The sequence below is a fragment of the Terrapene carolina genome, unplaced genomic scaffold (assembly GCF_002925995.2).
Source record: "Terrapene carolina triunguis isolate 2854851 unplaced genomic scaffold, T_m_triunguis-2.0 Scaffold58, whole genome shotgun sequence".
In the NCBI taxonomy this organism is placed as follows: Eukaryota; Metazoa; Chordata; order Testudines; family Emydidae; genus Terrapene; species Terrapene triunguis.
In genome coordinates, this window is record NW_020664409.1 from 2,688,385 (window position 1) to 2,709,629 (window position 21,245).

The following is a 21,245-nucleotide window of genomic DNA, read 5'->3' on the forward strand; positions in this document are numbered from 1 at the left end:
AGAGAACAGGATGGGCAGAAGGGCATTGATTTTGTTGCTGTAGCCTGGGGTGATTGGAGAGGGAGGGAGGGAGGGAGCTAGGAGGGGGATGAATGGATGGATGGATGGATGGATGCGGGAAGGGGGGAAATCCTCACTTTCGGTGCTTCTCCTCTTTGTCGCCGCTTTTGGTGCTGTTATCTGTGTGGTTGTTGGGGTTGTTGCTGAGGTACATTTTGTCCATGGCCTTGAGCGCCTCGGTGAGATAGTTCTGCAGGGCGGTAACGGCGGCGCACACCGCAGGGCTGCCGAATCCATGAGAGATGAGGTTGAAGTGGGTCAGGCAGCTCTGGATGCCCGGCTCAAGGATAGGGTTGGGCCGAGAGTTCCCCAGGGGAGATCGGTCCTGAGCCAGCAGGTCGGTGAACTCTTTACAGATCTGTCTGCAGCACAAATGGAGCAGTGAGAGAGAGAGAGAGAGATGAACCATTGTTGTCAGCAGCGAAGCCAGTGCAGTCTTCCTGCTAGATTACACAAGCCTTCAGATCAAGGGGACTGCTCCCCCTGTACACACATAGCCTCTCTCTGAGTCACAAACACAAACTCTGTCTCTCACACACACACACACACACACACACACACACATATACACACATCTCTCACTCACGCTGGCACACAGACAAGCAGGTCTCTCTTTCATCCCCTCTGCCACCTCTCCCACTCACAGATGCACACAAACATTTCTCTCTTTCACACACATACACACACGCTTCTCTCTTTCAAAACACACACATACTTCTTTTTTCACACACTGTTTCTCTCCCACACACACACGGAGAAATTTCTCTCTTTCACACTCACGCACACATTTCACTGACACACATAAACATGCACATTTCTCTCACTCACTCACACTCTCTCATGTATCCTTACCCTCTCATATAAAAACTCTCTCACAAACACACCCAAAAGGCAACAAACATTTCAAATACACACATCACAAATCACTCTCTCGCACACACATACACTAACACCACAGACAGTTCAATCCTACACAGGTCATCACAATATTTCTATGTCCCTCCTCCGATGTTGTATTTTGGCACATTGTCAATAAGCAGCTTAGAGTATCTCTGCAATATGGAACAGGATATATGGTGTGTAATATTGAGAGGGAGGCTCAGGTATTTATTTGCCTTGTGGATGATCCTGTTTTTGGAATAGGAGAGATTTATTCTCTTCTCCACAAAGCTAGACAATGGCTGTGGCAGGAGGAAAGCCAAGGTTTACTGGGTAGAGGCCAGAGAGGTGAAGTTAAGGATTTAAATTACGCTCTTAAAAAAAAAATATTATATATCTATATATATATATAGTTTAAAAGAGACTTTCTCCACAAAGGCCAAGGTGACACTGGCTGGGACCCAGAAACTTCCTTTCATGGAGGTGGAAAGAAAGGATACAGGGCTATATGGACCTTGTGCAGAAGTTATATTTTATATTTCAGTCACTGCACAAATTGTTGAGAAAATAATACCTTATAGCAGAGATTAGAGGCGTTTTGAAACAGTTTGTATTCTAAAACCTCTGTTAATGTCTTCCAGCCATAAACTGGATCTCATCCTCTGCCTGTGCCCTCTGGCACTATGCCCTTTAGTGACATCTCCATTGGTAATTAAGGGCTACTAAACAAGCCTTTTAATTTCCAGCAAACATATCAAAACAATCATTTTCTTTTCACACACCACCTGGAAGCCTAGTCAGCCCCACCAATGATAAACTCCACTTGCATTTTAACTGCATACAGATTGTCATTTAAAATATATTTGTAATATCCCTATATTCACTAGGTAACAGATCTGCTTAGAAAAAAAAAAAGAACCATTGCAGATTTTAATGAATTGAAATCAGTTTAATGTGTCAGTTTTATTTTACTGTCAATAGGAAACCTTCCCCTAGTGCCTAAATTGATAAAGACCCAGCAAATGTTTTCCTTTAAGGAATTATTGTTTTTTCTTTAAATAAACATCCATCCAAGATTTCACAACCTGCTTTCAAGAAAATCTGCATAAACTCACTTTAGAAAATAAAGCTGGTTATATACTTTTTGCTATAATATATACTATGAATGCATATTCACAGTCTTACAATTTGCAAAATCATTAGCCAATTACAGCATGGCAAAAAAACAAACAAACAAAAATAAAAGCCCCCAAACCTGTTCTTTTCTTTACAACTCAGTAACACAACAGAAAGGTAAATGTCTTACTTTGTAGCTAGAAGCATGTTTTTTCTTGTGACTTGCTCGTTTGGATCGGAATGTTGTCGGTTGAGAAATTCAGCAACTGCTTTGGCAGGAAATTCTGTCTCACAGACGTACCCAAAATCTCTAGCTAGATGTACTGCTTCTCCTGAAAGGGGGGTGAGGAGAAACGCACATCGAATCAATATACACAGCACATAGGGCAAAGTAGATTAGCAAAAGCTACACAGTATTTCACTTAGACTTTCTCTTAAAATGTACTGCCTAGTGTGCAAATTACAGATATCCTCATTTTATGAATTTTCTTTTCTAGGTCAAAACAAATATATATGTCCAAGAAAAGAGTTAGAAATGAAATTGTGTGTATGTGTTTGTAAGTTTAAATCTCTCGCTAAGTAGATATAGATACACAGAGTATGTATTTCATTTTTAACTATTTTCTTTGGAAATATATATTTGCCTTGACATTATATATATATTTGTTCTTTTACAATATATAAATTATTAGTATTGATCATAATTACTCCTAGAGCTCTTCTAAATAGAATGCATTAAACAGCTAAGTGTTTAAAATTTAACTTGATCGCATATAATTATCTGTTCCCCCCAAACGATTAACCATGAGAATTTTAGGGTCATTCCACTGAGTCTGTCTGTTTTGTTGATTTTCAAATCTTTGGTTTTAATTTCCTGAACCAGTTGTTTTTTACTGCAGGGCTTCCTGCCATTAGCTCCAGCTCCGGAAGAACGCATGCGCCAATTAGAGCTTCAAAGCCTCAGTCCAGTGAGCTTGTTTCCATAAAATGGAGCGGATCATAAACAATAACAGTACTCTAGAAACTGCCTCATCGCCACGGGACTCAAAGCCCAAACAATTTTTATATTATCATCCAAAAAAATTAGCCACCATTACCAGTTTATCTGAAAAATCAACCCATAGTTCTTATTTTTTTAAATAATTCCTTAAAGCCCTCGTATGTGGAGACCACATAGAACAATAGATGACTGTAAAATACTCTCCATCTTCATTAACATCACAAATAATATTAGCATCCACCAAACCTAGACTTTTTGCAAGTTCTCCCATTGTTTATTTTTCTTACACTAGAGTGCTGGTGCAATTGTAAAGCCATTTTAGATCAGAAAGACTTACACAGCAGTAAAAATATAATGGACTTAATAACCAAAGTGATAATATTGTATTAAAAATCAAGTCTGGCAATTTTATATGTTTTTACTTCATCTCTTATGATACAAAGCAAAAAAGAATAAAGCTATAAAATCACTCCTACACAACCAAACTTAAGCTAACTTAAGCATCCTTAAAAGCACTTTACAGACTCAATCAAAATCAGTGTAAAGGGATGTAAAAAACAAAACTGGAGAGGAGGAAAGATATTTTAGACTGACCCAGATTTATTTTTTGTAAGCAGCTGTGACAAAGTAACCATTTTTAACCAAATGATTGCACCTCTTTCAGCTTTCTACATTAGAAATATTAAAGCACATGAAGTCTGAAGGCTTAAAGAAGTTGCACCTTTTCATCTAAGAGTAAAACAGTGAAGCGTAGTATAATAAAACAAGCATATATTCTGAAAATGAGAACCAAAAAAAAAAAAAGAAATGTGGGTAGGGGAAGAGTACAACTTTGAGGCTTTCAGGACACTGTTAAATCATGACTTAGGTCAAGGATTCCCAAATTAATTCAGGAAGCAATGGTCTCGCATTTCTCAAATGCAGATGTCAGAATAACTTAAATGATTTACTGTTATGTTGTTTATGGGGGCGGGGGAGACTTAACTTTGAGTAGCTGCAGTTCTTGAAATTTAAAATTGCTTAGTCCTCAGTGGTAGGCAGAGGATGGAATGAGGGGACTGAACCCCTTAGCTGAATCCTGTATCTTTCACTCACATAAGTAATACTTATGGGCCTGATCCTGCAGTCCTTATTCAGAGAGGAAATTCCTGTAGGCCCATACTTGCTCCCACTGAAGTCAATTCACTACAGTAGGATAATTCACCTGAATAAGAATGCAGATAGCACCCTGTGTGTGTGTGCCATATATATATATATGGCAATGCTAAGTATGCAAGAGATATTTCAGAACATTTCAGGTTAACATAAAAGACACAGTTACAGAATTAACATTTTCCTCAAGCATGAAGACTAGACAAAATAACCTCCTTCAAACAAGGAACACAGGCCTGAAAAAAATTGGAGATTTATCCTATTAGGCAAAACGAACCCTTTCCAATCTTTGAGTCACTTACCCTCCACTAGTGATGTGAGCAGGGTGACATTAGCAGCTTTACGTCTCCCGGCTGGCAGGTTTAATCCTATTTTGTCCAGTTTTTCTCTCAAAGATCTCCCTCCATTTTTAGACTTCGCCCTGTTTCACACATAAAAACCACTTAGAACATGACTAATCTGCACCAGGTCATATTTCAGTTCCTTTAAAAACCTCCCAAAATGTATTAGAAAATAATGTTGATGATGAAGGGACATTTAGGAAAGTTTTATGCCGGGAAAAGCTAAGAATGAAAAACAGGCAATTAAAGCAAAGCTGAATACAAAATTAACTGAAAAGGATATATTTTGTTTGTGGTTATTTTTGAAATTTGAGTGGTTTTAAAATGTTTTCTAACCTACCAAATCAATCCATATACTAGCACAGAGGTACTACAAGATCTGTTTGGCCAAAGCCATAATCATTTTAGAGCTCTTGACACATTACTACCCCTAATGGGAACTTTGCTAAAGTAGATTTATTTGCAATATCTAATGCATTATTTAGCAGACTAATCTAAAAGGTCAAAAACTTATATTACCATGAGAGAACTTCACTGTATTCAGCAAATAGATTAAGTTCTAAATACCTATCTACTATTTTCAACAGAGACAGGTTAAGATAAATTGTTTAAATGAAGCTTCCTATTAATTAATTCTGGATTTTATTCCCTACCCAAGTGATCTTTAATTGTATGGATTAGATTATAACCCCTAGGTAACTAAGAAAGAAATCACCAATGAATGGTTGTATAATTTGACTATAGAACCCAAACTTTAAAAAAATTACTATACCAAATTCCTCATGGGGGGGGGGGAAGACTGGGGGAGAGGAGGGTATCCCCTGCATCCTTTGTGTATTACAACACACACAAAAACGATTACAGCTCAGGATCCAAGCATCACTTTAAAACAAAATATTCCCCTTTGCAGTATCCTACCATAGCAAGTAGCAGCCTTATATAGAAATGGTTTGGTTGTGGTGACATCATTATGTGGTGTTGCATTTGTTTGCAAGAGGCCTTGTGTTTCATTAGTGCAGTTGTAGATTGGACTGTGTTGCTATGGTTGCAGTGACCTCATGTGATGATGCTGATGAGAGGTGGCCTCTCCTTGTGGTGTTGCAGTTGTTGCCAGTGGCCTGGTGTGCGATGGGATGCTGACTTGGATGCAGAGTGGCTGGTGGCGTTGCACTAATTGCAGTGGCGTGTTGTGGCATGCTGTATGGGACTGCCGGCAAGTGCTAGGGGGGAGGAACCTCGGCTGCAGCCATGCTGGGATGTTGCAAGGGCCCTGGCGCTGTTGCACGCGCGCTGTGATGGCTCTTGCTGGGTCATGGGTTCGGAGCAGCCTAGCTCCGGGGGCTGGCTGCGGAGAGCGCGCGTTACAGCGAGCACCGGCCTGCCAGGCCATGCGGGGGGGTCTCCTCTCCTCTCCCCTCCCCTCCTCGCCCCGCCCCTTCGGCTCCCTCCTCCCCTCACCTCCGGAGCACCCCGCCCAGCAGGGACGCGTTGAGGCACTCGGGCGGGGAGAGGCGTCTCTGCACTTCCGCCACCGTGACCTTGTACTTGGAGGTGGAGCTGAGCAGGGAGAGGCGGCCCGGCACGGAGCAGAAGACCTCGTTGGGGTTCACCACCCCGCCGAAGAGCGCGTCCTTGTTGATGGGGATGGCGGAGACGGCGTTGCTGTTAGACTTGGAGAGGGACACGGGGCCTGCAGCGGACAAGGGGGGGGCGGGCGGAAGAGCGGCGTTAGGGCCCCGCAGCGCAGCGGCAGCCCCCAGCCGGCCTCCGCGCCACGTGCGAGCGGGGACCGGGGCGCAGCGGGCAGAGGAGCGCAGGGTGCGGGCCCGGGGAAGGGGAGCGGGGGGGGGGGTCCAGGGATGAGGCAGCGCCGGGATGGAGAGTGGGGAGGCGGGGGGAGGGGTAAGCGGAGGGGTGGGGGTGGCGCTGTTTCGGACTCAAGCGAGCCAGCGAGTAGCTGCTGTCAGTGCAGGCTCAGCGGGAAGAGTGAGCGCTGCTGGTGGGGCTCCCCAGCCAGGCTGCCGGGCTCTCCTTACGGAGAAGAGTCCAGGTTACTAAAGCAGCTGTGAAGCTGCCTCTCCCCCGCGGTGGGCTGGGCGGCGACCCACTGATCAGTGCACAGTACCGGGGGAGGGGGAGCTGCTTTAGCCAAACCCAATTCCCAAGGTCTCCGTTTGCCCTTAAATGCAGATAATAATGAATAAATGAACTCGCACAAAGATTTTAGGACTAGTCAATTGTATGTTTGGTATCCGGAAGCCCACGTCCCGTCCCCCCCTTCATTAAAAATGCCATTTATAAAATCTAGAGCCAGTCTAATAATCAAGGTGCACATTCGCTTTTTCCTGAATTAAGCTAGGCCTTAGAAGCAAGTTGGTATGAGCCAGCCACACAAGCAAGTATCTGTTTTTAATAGGAAGGCTCCTGTAAAAGTGGTGTCACATAAAGTGGAATATTTTAAAACTGGGGAGAGGGCAATTCACAGAAGGTTTCAAAAAGCAGCCGGCTGCCTATTAATATAGTACAAAATGCTAGGCTGATATATGTATTTCGGTACTCATAACTGCAAAAGAGAGTGAGAACGTGTGCCTTAACTTGTGCTACCCTGTTTTCAATTTGTAACACAAAAAAATAATATATTTTGATGCGCCTGTGCAGTGTTCACCAGTAAAAGAAACACTGAAGAGCAAATTACAGCACCTTCCATGTGAATGAATACATCTGCCCAGAAACCTTGGGTGTTTAACTACATATCTACCGAAAATAAAAATCATCCCATATTCCCCACCCCCACGCAGCCAGGTTCAGGCCACTGTTGGAATAAATTCAGGGCCACCAAAAAGCGTACTGAGCCCTTGCCTTAGCCAGCATTACTAAGCACAAGTGAAACATGTCCAGATTATTTTGCATGGAATTTAGGTTGCATTCAAGTTCCACACGGGTACATTATAAATGTTTACTCTCTTTCCCTTTTGTCATGTGTGCTGCTTTCCCCCCTACATCTTTACTTTAGTGGGGATAGTCCAAACCTATGGGGGGGCTCTAGGTTTTGGATAGATCACTTGTGACATTAATAGCTCTGGGGAGGCTAATAGAGACAATAGGAGTTAAACGAACTCTTGAGATTACTAATAAAAGAGCCAATTATCATGTCGACTTGGAAAGAGCATCTCTTAAGATTTATCCCTTGCACATCTAATTTGACATGACAAAGGCTTCACAGACAGAAAAATGAAACTTTAAACTAGCTTACTGTATACTGATTAGAATAAGAAAGGAGAACCGCTTTATATAGTATCATCCTCTGGTGGTGCATAGAATACCCAAATATTATTACCTTGCCAACAAAATACAAGCATGCTATTGCTCAGAGCGAATAATACCTAAGCATTCAACCCAATAAGTTTTACTCTAACAACAGCTCAGTAAACAGAATCCAAATGCAAACCAATGACTTTCCACCTTTTCATCAAGAACCAAAAACTACCTTGAACCATATTTTCATAATCCTTAGGGTCATTTGAAGGAAGATAGGAAACCAGATTTTAATGAAAGCACAAAATAGCTTTTACACAATTAGGAACCATTTTCACAACCACTCCTAAAGACCCACGTCTAAACAACCTTCAAGTGATCAGACTAAAGAACCTAACACCTTTTCTACAAAGCCATCTACCATTTTTACTCATCATCCTCATTTAAAAAAAAAAATATGGAAAACATTTCTTACCATTTCAGAACCCCCAAATTCTCAACATCGATAAATAATGCCACTCAGTTGGATTAATTGGTCTCATTACAAAAGTGAAATGCATTATAATGAACTAAAACACTGGATCTGAGATAATATTGCAACATTTTCTTGAAAACTGCAAACGCTACTACTAAATGAAGGCTGCTTTCAACACTGATCTATTTTATTTTCCATTCACAACCCTTTAGTAAATTATATTTGTAAGAGAGAGAAAAAGAGGGGCGGGGGGGGGGGAGCTTAGCAAGTTCTCCCTTCAGTAGTACCCAGCTTGTGAGGACATGCTTGGAATGCTAAAGGAAGTGGCTTACCTTTCTTAATTACAGTTTGATCTGGGATGTTAATACCCGGGTCTTCTACATGCTGCAACAAAAGAAATACATAGGGATGTAAATTATAATCATAACAAAGGGAAACGAATGTCAGGAAGGTTGTATGTGTGTTATCAATTATTTTTTTCTCTTCCCTACAATTTATATGTAAACATCTGATCTCCGTTTATTGGGATTTGGACATTTCTAAATTAAAGAAAGCTTAGATTTCTCCCCCTCTTTTCTCTCCTTCGAAATAAAAACACTGGGAGTTGCCACAAAGTGCAATGGTGACCCTGAAATCCAAGTCACCGTTTAGTTTTGTACCCCAACTCTTTTTAAAAAACTCCCTATTATAACAACGATCAAGTACGCGAAGTCTTGCTCCTGTGCCTACTGCAGCGAGGGCAGAGGAAAACACAATGGAAGCTAGCGGGAGAAATACCCGGGGGGGAGGGGGGCGCACTGGAAATCATTTGGAAATATTTTAAGGGAGGGGGTGCGAGAAAGAGGCAAAGCATTTGCACACGTTCACTGTGGAAAACAGGCGGGTGGGGGGGGGATCATTGCTTGAAACGAAGATCGGAAAAGTGCTATGAAAACAGAATAAAGAGCCGATTGCTTTACTATTGTCCACTAGCAGGTTTTGTTGTTTCTTTTACAGATGGATTTTATGTGCCGGAGTCAAAACGTGATTAGAAAGTAAAATGAAATCATGTTTTCTAATTCAAAAACTGACAGGCAATATAATGTCTGGCTGTGTTTACAAATTAACACCAGTGCTGCTGAGATAGAAGATTTCGCAATCGTTACAAAACACAGGCATTACCATTTAAAAAACTATTACTTCCTTCTCTAGTCTTTGTCCAACAATAATACTGATTCTAACATTTTCCATTCTGTCTTGGATTTATGCTCCTGTTAATTGTGCCTGATCTCAATGATTCCGGGTGGATGGTACTAAGTTGCTTTATTACAGGTTTTATTATACTCAATGCTCTCATTTGTAACTTGCCTAAAGTGCTTCTGGATTTAAGTATAATTAAATTGAGAAATGTTCAGAAATGACTACTGCTGCAGTTCTTGTGTTTTAACTATATGGGGAAATATGATCCCTTTATGCATGCACCCTAAACCCATAAAGTAAATGTAGTGTGGCATAATACTTTTATTTGTGTTATTTCTACACATATTCCATACAGCGAGGACTATTAAGTTTAAAATCCCACAGAGATATTTATGATTAAATAATTTGCACCATCTACTGGATTTTCTTAAATATTTAGCAGTGATTTTTATTAAAGGTTAACTGTTGCAGCAACGGGAAAATTCAGAATGACCTTTTTCCTGACCCAAATTCCTTTAAAAGAACGTTTGGTTTTGCCTAACTGAATAATACTCTCAGAAGATACATTCTCTTATTTATTTTATTTTGTTTTATTTGCTCATGCATCCTGCTGTTTCAATTTTACAGGGAAAAAAATGACTGGACTAGTTTAAGGTTTTACACCAGATGGCATTTGGCTTTCACGAAATATAGCAGTGATAAGAATTCATAGGTGCTTGAAAGATTAATAAAATGATATGCACTTAAAATATCTGTAAAAAGGGGTCTCCAAGACAGTCCACTTTAACAAAGTACAATTGCAGGAACGGAGGATTCAGAGAAATATTTTAGGTCATGCTTCTACAGTAACTATGACCCGGCAGTCAACAAATGAGTTTCTTCTAAATATTGCCTTCATGACGTTTTATTTCAAGTTAAAAGAATCGATCTGTTTTCAACGGATCCAAATTGCTTACTAAATCCTCCACTTTGGGAAATGTATGCGTTTATTGCAAAACTGCTAAACATAAGCAGCAATTTTCTGTGGTTAATTTAGCCAGAAGAGAGCTGTAATAAATTCACTATTTCCCCAGGTATAATTTACAAAAGGTTTCAAAATGACCAAAAAATAGGTAAGTCCATCTGAACATTATCCTTGCAACATGAAACTGTACTCATTAAACTGTCAGCGGATATATTGTTGTAATATTTGATCCTGTAATTTGGGATGGCATTTTAGCAAAAATCACATCCAGATACCACAATTCCCCTCCTCCTTCCCCTATAACTGAAGCGGCTTTAGCCTCTTAGCGGGAGCTCCATGAACTTTAATAAATTTATTGGCAAGTTCTGTCTTTTTTTTTTTCAGGGAGAAAACCAGAAATATGAACTTTGATCACAAACAAATTCTTTAAATCACATTGCACTAGAGTACTTCCAAATGAACAATAGCCATCTTGCACTGGAAATAGCCAATGTGCTAATGTCATGCTTAATTAGAAATCATTTTAAACTGTATTTATTGATAACAGAATTAGACCAAAAATAATGTATTATCCAATAGTCTCTAAACATTTAATTTAATATAGGGTGTAGGAGGTCTGGATAGAATTTGATAACCTATTGCTAATGATTTATGAGGTCATCCCTTAGCACTCCAGCTAAAAGAATAAGGCAGCATTTTAATATACCTCCTCTCTGATTTGTCACATAATTCCTTTAGAGTAGAGAATCTGGATGTATCCTCTTACAACTTTAGACGTCATTGTACCATGCCAATTCCGTAATCACTAAGAACTGATTTTTCTTCTTAGGCCACTTTCTTCCACTTTTTTTTTTTTTTTTTATCTTTGGCTGGGAGGGCATTTAATGAGCTCTTGCATTTCAGGCTAATGTTTTTTCCCCAAGGCACCGAGCAATCCCAAATGCAAGGCCCAATGGCGGGATTAAATATTCTTCCTATGGTAACAGCTTATTGTCTTTGAAAATGAAAGATATTGTTAATGATGACAGTAATTTGATTTATTTATATTTTAGTGGACACTGTTAAGGCAGAGGAGGTGTGGGTATAGCTGCAGGAACCTATTGTTCTAGGTGGGGGCCTTGGCATTTTTGGTTTTGCTGTTGTTTAGGTTGAATTCTTTCCGTGTGACAAAAGCCTTTCCACTCTTTACACACTGCCTTGGGTAGGCAACTATAAATTCTGCTGAGAAAAGGCACACACTCTGTCCTGCAATTGTATTTGTGGGTGAATAACATAGACCGTATGCATCCTCCTTACCGGTACATCTTCTATAGCATGAGGTATCGAATGGATAGGAATGTCTCCTAGTCCTGAGCTGAGCCCATGGGGTCCATGCAGTAGATCCTCATGCCGCCGGTAATCCCTACGAGGGTCCAGGCCGGATAGCTGGTGGGGTAACCCCCGGTGTGTGTGTAAGAGCCCGGCTTCCTGGCTTTGTCTCTGTCCTGGCCATCCTGGATGCTGGGGTTGAGGCTGGGCATGGAGGGGATTCAGGCTATAGGGGTCATTAACGTGGGAATAAGGATCTTGAGACTGGGGGTAAATGGGCTGATAAGGAGGAGGAAAATATGGGGGCTGAAAGTCAGCGTTGGGGGTGTGGGAGAGTGGAGGGGCGCTGGTGTAGGGAGATTGACCTACAGACCCCAACTGGGGTAACCGGGCTGTCCCATTGCTGGTGCCATCGTGACGATCCTGAGGGGGAATAAGAGAAGAGAAGAAAAGAAAAGATAAAATCAAACTGTTTACAGTAAAATTGGCTTGTAAATTTCACCCATCCAACGATCAGACAAGATTTGCAATTCATTTGCTGCCCAGCGGAGAAAAGCAGACCTGGAGATTTTCCTGTCTGTGACTTTTCTCTTTACATGGTGGCAACAAAACTAGACAGAAATCTTTAAAAAAAGCAACCCATCCCAGTGGAAATGCAGTATGTATTTACAATAGCTATGCCCAGAATTCGTATTCTTACATTGGAACATGAAACATATTTTTTAAAAGATTTTTTTTAAAATGGGCAATTGTTCTTAAAAAAAAAAAAATCAACCTCACCACTACCAAAATGTATTTTGCTGGCTTTAAACAGAACTAAAACAATATTATTGTTTAGATTATCTTTAACGTATCTAAGAAAAACACAGAAAATCAAAGAGCACTGCCATTTTATTACGATTAAACATAGAAGTGTGTCTAAAATGCTTGAAATAAAGCAATCATTTAAATTACAAGTTTCACAAATGTTTAAACACGATATTACGATATGCCTTTTCACCCCCATTCAATAGATATGCGCTGCTTTCTAGAGATTTATGCTACAGGATACAAATTAAATGAAAAATATTTAATTGAGGAAAGCAAATCGAAGGAGATAAAATACTGCATAAATAATGAAAAGGCAGGACATCTTAAGACACACAGCTGGATAAATATAAACAAAAATAAAATGAATGCGCATTATTTTGTCCGTTTATAATTGGAACTGGGGGGGGAGGGTTACTAAATAAAAGCCCATAGGTATGTCTAAGATAAATTAATAGCCCCCAAAGAGGGGAGGAGAGATAAGAGAGCATCATTACATGATATAGATTGTATAGCACATGAGGTTATTATCTCGAAAAAGGAGAAAAGAAGAAATACTGAATATAGCCCAATTACAAGTGGGAAAGTGAAGAAATAAAGGCGGATATGGTATAAACAAGCCTTTTGTAGTTCACTTGAGGCAGTCAGGGGAAAAAAGCTAAAAGATTGACTTGGAGGGGGGTGGGGGCAGAAATGTCCTCGTAGGAAACCTGGGTGTAAAATCCAGAGTAGCAACATCATCATCGACAAACAATAAGGCAAAAAAAACCAAAACAACCCCCCCTAAGATATAATGCTGAAGCAACTCACCATAGCTGAAAAACTGTGTACTAACATCTGCGAAGAGTCTGGGATACCAAGTCAGGGTAGAAAAATCAGAGAAAAGTGCCCCAATGTGCACCCACACACACACACTCGCACACACACACAAAAAGAGAAGTGGTAGAAGCCCAGCTCTACACTATGACTACAAGACCACAACGCCAAGGCTTCTCATGCATCGAGGAAGCTCTACTATAATCCATCAGAACTTGAACAAATTCCTGATGCCCTTCATTTGATGTTGAACAGGCGATCTCTATCCTGTCGTGATATTAGAATTCAAAGTTTTTTGTGTGTGTTTGTTTCTTAATCCTTTTTTTCCTCCTCCCTCTCTCTCTTTTCTCCTTCTTTGACTTAGCTGCTGCTCCACTTGAGCTCCTAATAACAGAGCTCTGCTGCCTTCCTTGAGACTCCTAATAGCAGATATTCATGACTATTAATATTACACGAATACTTAATAAGGGAAGAATGGCTGGAAATCGAGCGTGAAGCGAGGAAGCAACTCAAGGCAGAGTCTGTTCTAAATGACGTCCATTGAATGAAGAATCAGTGTATCTAATCAGGGATGGGGGAGAGAGCGAGAGAGAGAGAGAGAGACAAAAAGGGAGAGAGAGAGAGGGAGAGAGAGGGGACATGCTGCTGCGTCTGACGAATCACAGGAAAGGGGCAACATTTTAAAAGGTTGCAGGGCATGCAAAAGTGAAAGAGAAAGAGATGCAGGGAGAGGGAGAGGGTGGGAAACAGGGAGTGAGACGGGGGAGGAAAGAGGATAGTGGGTAAGGGAGGAGAGGGAGGAGAGAAAGCGAGAGGGGGAATGGGAAAGAGAGGGAGGAAGAGACAGGGGGTGGGAGAGGGAACCCCCAAGTCGGCATTAAAGAGCGGGGCACACCTCGGGCTGCTGCTGCGAGTATCCTGCTGCCTCAAATGCCAGCGACAGCAGCTGCTGGGCTCCTGCTTCTCTCTTGGTGCCCGAGCCGCTCTCGGGCCCTTTGCTGCAGTCTCCGCCGCCACCGCCTTTCAGCTGGGGCTGATCCGCGGGGCCAAGCTGCTCTCCCGCCGCCGCCGCCGCCTGCTGCCCCTCGCCGAGCCGCACCTCCATGGTTCGACGGCTCCAACTCAGCCAGCCCCAGCCAGCCGCGAGAGCCCGAGCGAGAGCCGCGGAGAGTGCAGGACCGGGGCCCCGGGCTGCAGCGCCGCCTCCTCCGCCTACCCCTCTACCTTTGATCCCCTCTTTGCCGTTCAGACCCCGATTGATCCTAGCGAGGAATCAGGCAGGAGAGAGGCGCCGGGGCTCAGCCCCAGCCGCGTCCTTCCAAGGAGTCCCGGAAGCGAGCTGGGAAACTTTGTCTCTCCCCCTTCTCCTCCCAGCCCCGCTCTGGTGCCGGCTGGAGCCGGGCGAGGGGAGCCGGGGAGCCCCAAAGTGCATCCGATGAGCTTCCCCTCCCGCTGGGAGGATCGGGGACAGGGGGTGTTGCGGTCGGGGGGAAAGGGGACGGAAAGGGAGGCGACTCCCGGCCCTGGCAAGCTGGGGCTCCCAGCCCCGGCACAACCCGTCGGACTGGCTGTGCAACTCCCAAACAACAACTCCCTAAAAGATGACATGCCTGCTCCACTTTCCCGATCGGCTGCCGCTGCTGCTGGCGGACTGCGGGGTTATCATAACAACAGGCACTTTGCCTCCTTGCATGTTCCTACAAAACTGTGCACACACCTAACCAAATAAAGCTTTAATCCCGCGCTGAAACGTACATCACCATGTCTCCGCGGCACGCTGCCATTGAAAAAGTTGCTGCCTGTTTCTCTGTCACCTGGTGAGCTGATGCTATCGCCTCTTGTCACACACAATGCGGCTGTGACATCTCAGGAGAACGTGTGTCACACATGTATTGTTATGATTGTTGTTGTTGTTATTTTGAAAAGATCCTATTCACTATCCCAGGGTCGAATACCAGTCTGTTCAGAGCGAGTACGAAAATCTTAATTACTGCCCTGCAAGGACACCTAAAACTCCTGTTTCCAAGCCAGTAAAAGACACCAGACTGAACTGCTATTTCCTCTTGAAGAAATCACCGAAGCTAATATACCAGGGCTTGTAGATCAGCACCTGGATTTAGCACCTCCGTGCAAAGTCACAATAGCACAAGGCAACAAAAGATAGTTACAACCAAATCCACACCCACACGCGCACAGTTACACACCGATCCAGTGTGAAGAGGAATTGCTTTTCTCCTAAACCAGTAGAGAAATATTTTTGGGGTCGGGAAACCCTGATGCATCATTCATATAAAGCTAGCTTCTGATTCCCAGTGAAGACACGCTAGGACTGCACTCAATCTATTCCATTTATATTGTAGACAGAATCACCCCCCAAATATCAGCCCCACACTAAAACATATTTATTTTAGTAATCTTCGGGTCTAGTGATTCGCCGGTTCCTTGCTATTTATATCCTTACAGAAAGAAGTCGGCGGATTCTGAGGGAAATGAAAGCCCCAAGATATGTACCTTGAAAGACCAGATTAGGGTTTCGACGTGTATATTCTTACAGAGAGTACAACAAACATATTTTTTAAAAAGCAGCAGCACCCTTTACTAGTCTGTTTAGATGCACTGCACACAGCAACGTTTGCGAAACGTTTAAAAATAGCATTTGTCGGTTTCATTCTCTCGATTTGTTCTGAATATTTTTGTATATATCACTACACCCCCCCTTCTCTCTCCATAGACATGTCTATTTAGTCGCTCAAAGTAAAAAAAAATAATGAGGTGGATTTTATTTTAAAAGTTGTTAAAATAATAGAATCAAAAGCTAGACAATTAATTAGGAGGCTGGGTGTACGTTCAAAAAGGTTTGATTTTAGTTCATCCACTGACTCTTGATCATTGTACAACTCAGTTTTACTAACTAGCCCTTACACCCAAAATATCATTTTAAGCATCCGTCTTTGGTAAATATTGGGGTCCCTCTGGCATCTCTCGTGTAAAAATAATTATTTCCTCTTTTTCTCTTTGCCTTTTCATTCATCCATTCATCCCTCCATATTGATGGATGGAATCATTATAGGGACTACATACATGATCTAGCTACAGATGCTATTATATTCTCCAGTCTGCTTTTTTCTCATATACTTCTGACAAAAGCGATTTTCCAACAGCCCCAAAGTTCCTGGTTAAAGGCTCCCTAGCCCAATGCCATTGTTTCCAACTGTAAGGCTGCAAAGAAGACTGGCGAAGAAGCAGAAGTTTCCTAAACGAAATTCACGGATCGATGGATGCTGCACGGTCCCATTCACAGCTGCTGGGCCAGTTGATTGCCCCCAGCCCAGGGAAGCGCTTACCTCACATTCCTCATATTTGATATTATCCGTCAGTTTCCAAAGCATTTTCATGGATTGACGCGAGAGCGGATTTGTTTCTCCCTGTCTTTCACTAAAGTGGAGCCTCTCTGGTATGCAGAGTGCGGCTGGTGGAGTGTTTGGAGAGCTCCTGTGAGCGCTCTGAGATCTCCCTCTAATGGTAGAAACTTTTCCCTTTTCCAGCGCTTTACCAACAGCCTAATCGCCTCATTAGCATAGCAACAATAGTCCAATTGCTCCCCAGCACAACAACCTGCAACAATGGACACAGGTATAAAGGACCCACAAGCAAAAGGCTTTATCCAAACAACCCAGCTCTTTTGGAGGGGGAGAAAAGCCGAATCTAGATTTGGGCATGTGTATATTGCACTCCCTCTCCCCCCTCCCGCCCCTCCCTCGCCCCAGTTGTTGTTGCTGCTTTTGCATGTTGGCTTCCGGCGTGGAGAAAAGTACAGAGCGAAATCAAAGAAGCAACCACTACTCGATTTTCATACTGGGGTGGTGTGTGTTATTGATTAGCCTGAGCAAACCCCTCCCCCCTCACATATAGACTTTACTGTTTTAAATAAACCAAAGTCAAAGCTCGGAGAAAAAAAATCAGCATTTTAGTCTAACGAGGTTATTCCACTAACATGGTGGCTTTTGTTTTCCTCCGTCTCTCTCTCTCTCTCTCTTTTGGGGCGGGGGGGTCTTTGTAAGGCTTTTTCTTTTGTACACTGTTTTGTTCTGCTCGGGCGATGTTTTCTATTGCATAACTACAGTTCTTTAAAAAATAAAAAAATAAAACCGAAGATCTTATTATACAAAGTATGATGCAAACACATTTGCAGCCAGAAACTCTTTTGCAAGCTATTTGGCATAAGGACGAAACAAACTTTGTTGTTTCTTAGGTGCGGAGTTTATTAGCTTAACAGTATCCAGCAAAATGACCAGAGAGAACTAACTCTGCTCAATCCTCCCCGCCCCATGATGGGACAAGATTTCCATCATTAATGAAACCACTGACGAGTTCTTTATTATTCTGTAATGTTACGAATGCTGAGTCACTCTCTGTTGTGGCGCACCGGGCTGCCCATGCCTCTCCAGGTTCAGACAGGCACCTTCCACCCATGTGTTTCTTTGATCTCTTCGGCAAATCCGGAACGCCACGACCTTACTTACCCACAGCGTTAATTCTAATCGGGTTCTTGGGCAGTACCTTGCATTGCCTTTGAAAACCCCGAAAGCCTTTTTAACCAAATCGACCTCTAAACGTCCCCGTGACACTTTCAACCCGACCATTGACTGTATCTGGACATCTAGTGGGGCAGTTTCAGGGTCTCGGCCCCTCCGCCAGGCACATTGGTATGCGCTCTTTAAGAGGCTGAGGGTTGGGAGCCATTTCCAACACTTCGCTAGAGAATTATGGCAGCCTTGTGTTTTTGAACCAGTTGGGGGTTATTTGAGGCTGGTGAAGGGCACGGTTTTTTTGTTTGTTTGTGGGTTGTTGTTTTTTTTTTTTTTTTTTTTTGGTGAAGGCAGGGCAATTTAAGGCCCGATTTCTAAATAGACACGCTCATTTCTTTTGTTGCACTCCAGCTGGCTGGCTCTACAGGTCTGAGCAATCTTCCACACAGCAAGTTCTCACCTTCAAGGAGGGATTTACCCAGCTGGAGGAGAAACATGCTTCCCTGAATCTCCAGGCGAAACCCCGGGCCACGGATGTCTCTGGGAGATGAAGCGTCCGCTGCACGGCCTACCCAGAGCAATGTCATACCTACATACCTACACCTTTTGCGTGAGCAATGAAGGCTCCAGACATTTGGGGTTGTTTGTTTCTGCCCCCCCCCCCCTGAAATTTCGTGGGCGTATCTCGTCTCTCTCCAATTCTTTCCCCCCTCGATGTTCTTTTGAACTCCCCTTTTGTCTTCAGATGCCATGAGAGTAAATTGTTGTTTTACTCCTATTAAGGTTCACATGGAGCTGGCAAATGAGACTCTATAGTTCTTGCAAAAAGAGGGGACTCCTGAAAGGACCCATCTTGTGTCAGAGCCATGCTCTGGAGTCTGTCGGGCCAGGTTTGTATAAATGTCATTACCATGACAGCTCAGGTAATTGAATGTGAATGTATACGCTGAGGATCCAACCATCAGAGCACAGCTTCGCTCCCAGACGATAACGGGCGTGGAAGATCACTCTAAAGGCAGATCAATAGGCGAGCTTCATTACCATTTTTGGTGGGGTTGCAACAGTCGAGGCCTGTTGTGCTTAATTAGGTGATCTGGAGAAACCGGACAATGCAGGCAGCCTGAAATATTCCCCGACCGATTGGCAGAGCAGTTCCCAGCCTGCAAGGCCACATTTACAGCTACAACTTTTCAACGTTCGGTATCAGATGAAACAGGGCCGAGGTTTCTTATTGCCTCTGGATTTGCTTTCAAGGGCAGGTTTCGAAATCATAATGTCAGGTGTGCTAGAACCCGGAGCATTTCAAGAGACTCCAGCCCACTGTAATGACAGTAGATCTACCAGCTCTACCTTTATGTAAGCACGTGAGTGGGTCTCTTAAAACGCTGTTTGCAATATTCCATTACACTAATTTCTGACCACTGATCTGAATTAAGTGTATAGTTACAAAAATGATCACCACTACATTGCTTGAATACCAGTAGGGTATCCCGCCCCCACCTCTGTAGCTTAAGAACTATTGTCTTGCCCTCATTTGCTAATTCCTTTATACATTTTGCTGAATGAAGGAAGTGGATTTATGCACATTAACACATTGCTTATGCAAATCTTAAATTATGTTCATTTAGGGGGCCAAATGTCTGAATGTAAGGAAAAAACAGTAAGAGATTTAAGGCAAGATAAACCAAAAATGCTATTGTATTAGAGTTCACTTAATTAAAAAAATCCTTCTCTTTTGATCACTTGTACCAGACCCGGAAGGTAAAAATGCAATAACCTACCGTGTACAAAGTACACTCTATTTCTTTCAAAACAACCTGCTACTGCTATAATAAATAAATAAATAAATCAATCAGTGAGTGCGATTTAAATATCTTGTTAAAAAAAGTTAAGAAAAGGAAATATTCATACTGTCTCCTATATCATAATACGGTTACCCAGAAAAGAGCTGTTTTCTGTAATATAAGAGCGCCATGTTTTAATATTATATTTCATTTTAGTAAAGAACTCTAAGCCGGACAGTAGCTATGATATTAAAAGGCAATAATGATTTGCAAGAGGCTGTGGAAGTCTGCTATGATGCTACCTGTGTGAGTTTCCCTCTGTCTTATCCATTTTTTTAAAATCATCTAATTGAACTATTTCTTCTAGTCATCCAAGGGCCCTGACTAAAAGAGAAGAGTCGTTTGATGAAGACACATGGATTGAAAACAAATTAAAGTCGTTATCCAAATAATATTGTCTGCATCCTAGTGACACGCTGCTGCCCGTCCTATCAGACTGTACGACCGCACATACTCTGTGATTTTTAAAAACTGTTACAAGTGATCATCCCCACGTCCCCCAAACCTGTTTCATAAAGTCTGCAGAGCAGCCACCACTTTGGCTAAGTAATATATAGAGATCCCACAAATGAAACGCTAAGTATGATCATTAATTATCCTTTAAGTATGCCTGGAAACATCAAGGTCTACCGAAAGAGTTACTTGCAGAAATTGGATAACTTACAGGTACACATGTCCATTCGACAAACCTGGGGGGCAAATTCAGTCACCTTAGGGAGCTGAGATCATGAAATCACTAGAGCCAAGGGCTTTTAAACGCCAATTACTTCCCTTGCATGATTCCCATGTACCTGGGAATTTCCTTGGACAAGTCACTGCCTCGCGGAGATTTCCCACCTGTTGAATTGGCACCCAGGGCCTCCCGGTGAAAGAACCCATTCATCACCGATCAACAAATAACTGGACCTGGGGTGTTTTTCTCCTCTGTGGCACGGCTCCTAAGCTCCCCCAAGGGCTGATAGTCTCACCTTTCTGGGCTAGATCTCTATTTCAATAACCATCCCCACCCCGGCCCACAAGAAAAGGGAGATTGCATTACCTGCCAGTCTCCCATTTTTGCAAGAATTGACATTCTGGCCGCGGGCTCCTTAACACAAAGTCCCTGCTGGTCATGGACTGAATGATCCGTCCGCTGCTTCCCCGTGATCTCTTTAGGCAAATCCTCCTTTTACCTGCAACAGGACTCTCTCACCTGGTCATAAAGAGCTGGGTGCTACCTGCCCGCGCCTGCGCACTGCCCTAGGAATTCACTCCGCCAGCTCATTTCAAAAGCTCCCAACCTGTCCGGGTAAATGATGGATTTACAGCAGCCAGGGCAATCTTATCCGCTCCCCGCTTCTTTTTTTTTATTATTATTTATTTATTTTCCCGCAAGAGCCTTCCCGATCTCCATGGGTCAGCAATCCCCCAGGGAGCAGGGACTTTGGTGGGAGTTCCTTCTGCTGTTCGCTGGCGGAGCGTCGGGGTTGCATTTGATGGCAGGGGGGATGCACCGGATTCCCTCGGGACTGATTTGAAGC

General features: G+C 42.8%; 1 protein-coding gene across 4 annotated transcripts; it reads right to left on the bottom strand.

Moving 5' to 3' along the window:
* Positions 1–133: 133 nt before the first annotated feature.
* TFAP2A (transcription factor AP-2 alpha) lies at positions 134–20,797 on the bottom strand. Of its 4 annotated transcripts, XM_026647317.1 has the most exons (8): positions 16,697–16,741; positions 11,718–12,152; positions 8,611–8,662; positions 8,526–8,538; positions 6,007–6,210; positions 4,510–4,628; positions 2,246–2,387; positions 134–422 (listed from the first exon to the last, which is right to left on the bottom strand). In XM_026647317.1, the coding sequence occupies exons 1-8, from the start codon at positions 16,739–16,741 to the stop codon at positions 134–136; spliced, it is 1,299 nt and encodes a 432-aa protein (XP_026503102.1). The 4 variants fall into 4 exon arrangements, with proteins under 4 accessions (XP_026503102.1, XP_024054922.1, XP_024054920.1 ...); XM_024199154.1 differs by lacking the exons at positions 8,526–8,538; positions 16,697–16,741 and adding an exon at positions 20,765–20,797 and having other exon boundaries at positions 6,007–6,238; XM_024199152.1 differs by lacking the exon at positions 8,526–8,538 and having other exon boundaries at positions 6,007–6,238; positions 16,697–16,747.
* Between the last annotated feature and the right edge of the window lie 448 nt (positions 20,798–21,245).

Excerpts from the sequence above, each read along its gene's own strand:
- TFAP2A (XM_024199152.1), bottom strand. The coding sequence starts at position 16,747 with ATGAAAATGCTTTGGAAACTGACGGATAATATCAAATATGAGGAATGT. Across the intron at positions 12,153-16,696 it reads TCAAATATGAGGAATGTGAG|GATCGTCACGATGGCACCAG; the intron begins GTAAGCGCTTCC and ends ATTCCCCCTCAG. Across the intron at positions 2,388-4,509 it reads GCTCACATCACTAGTGGAGG|GAGAAGCAGTACATCTAGCT; the intron begins GTAAGTGACTCA and ends CCCCCCTTTCAG.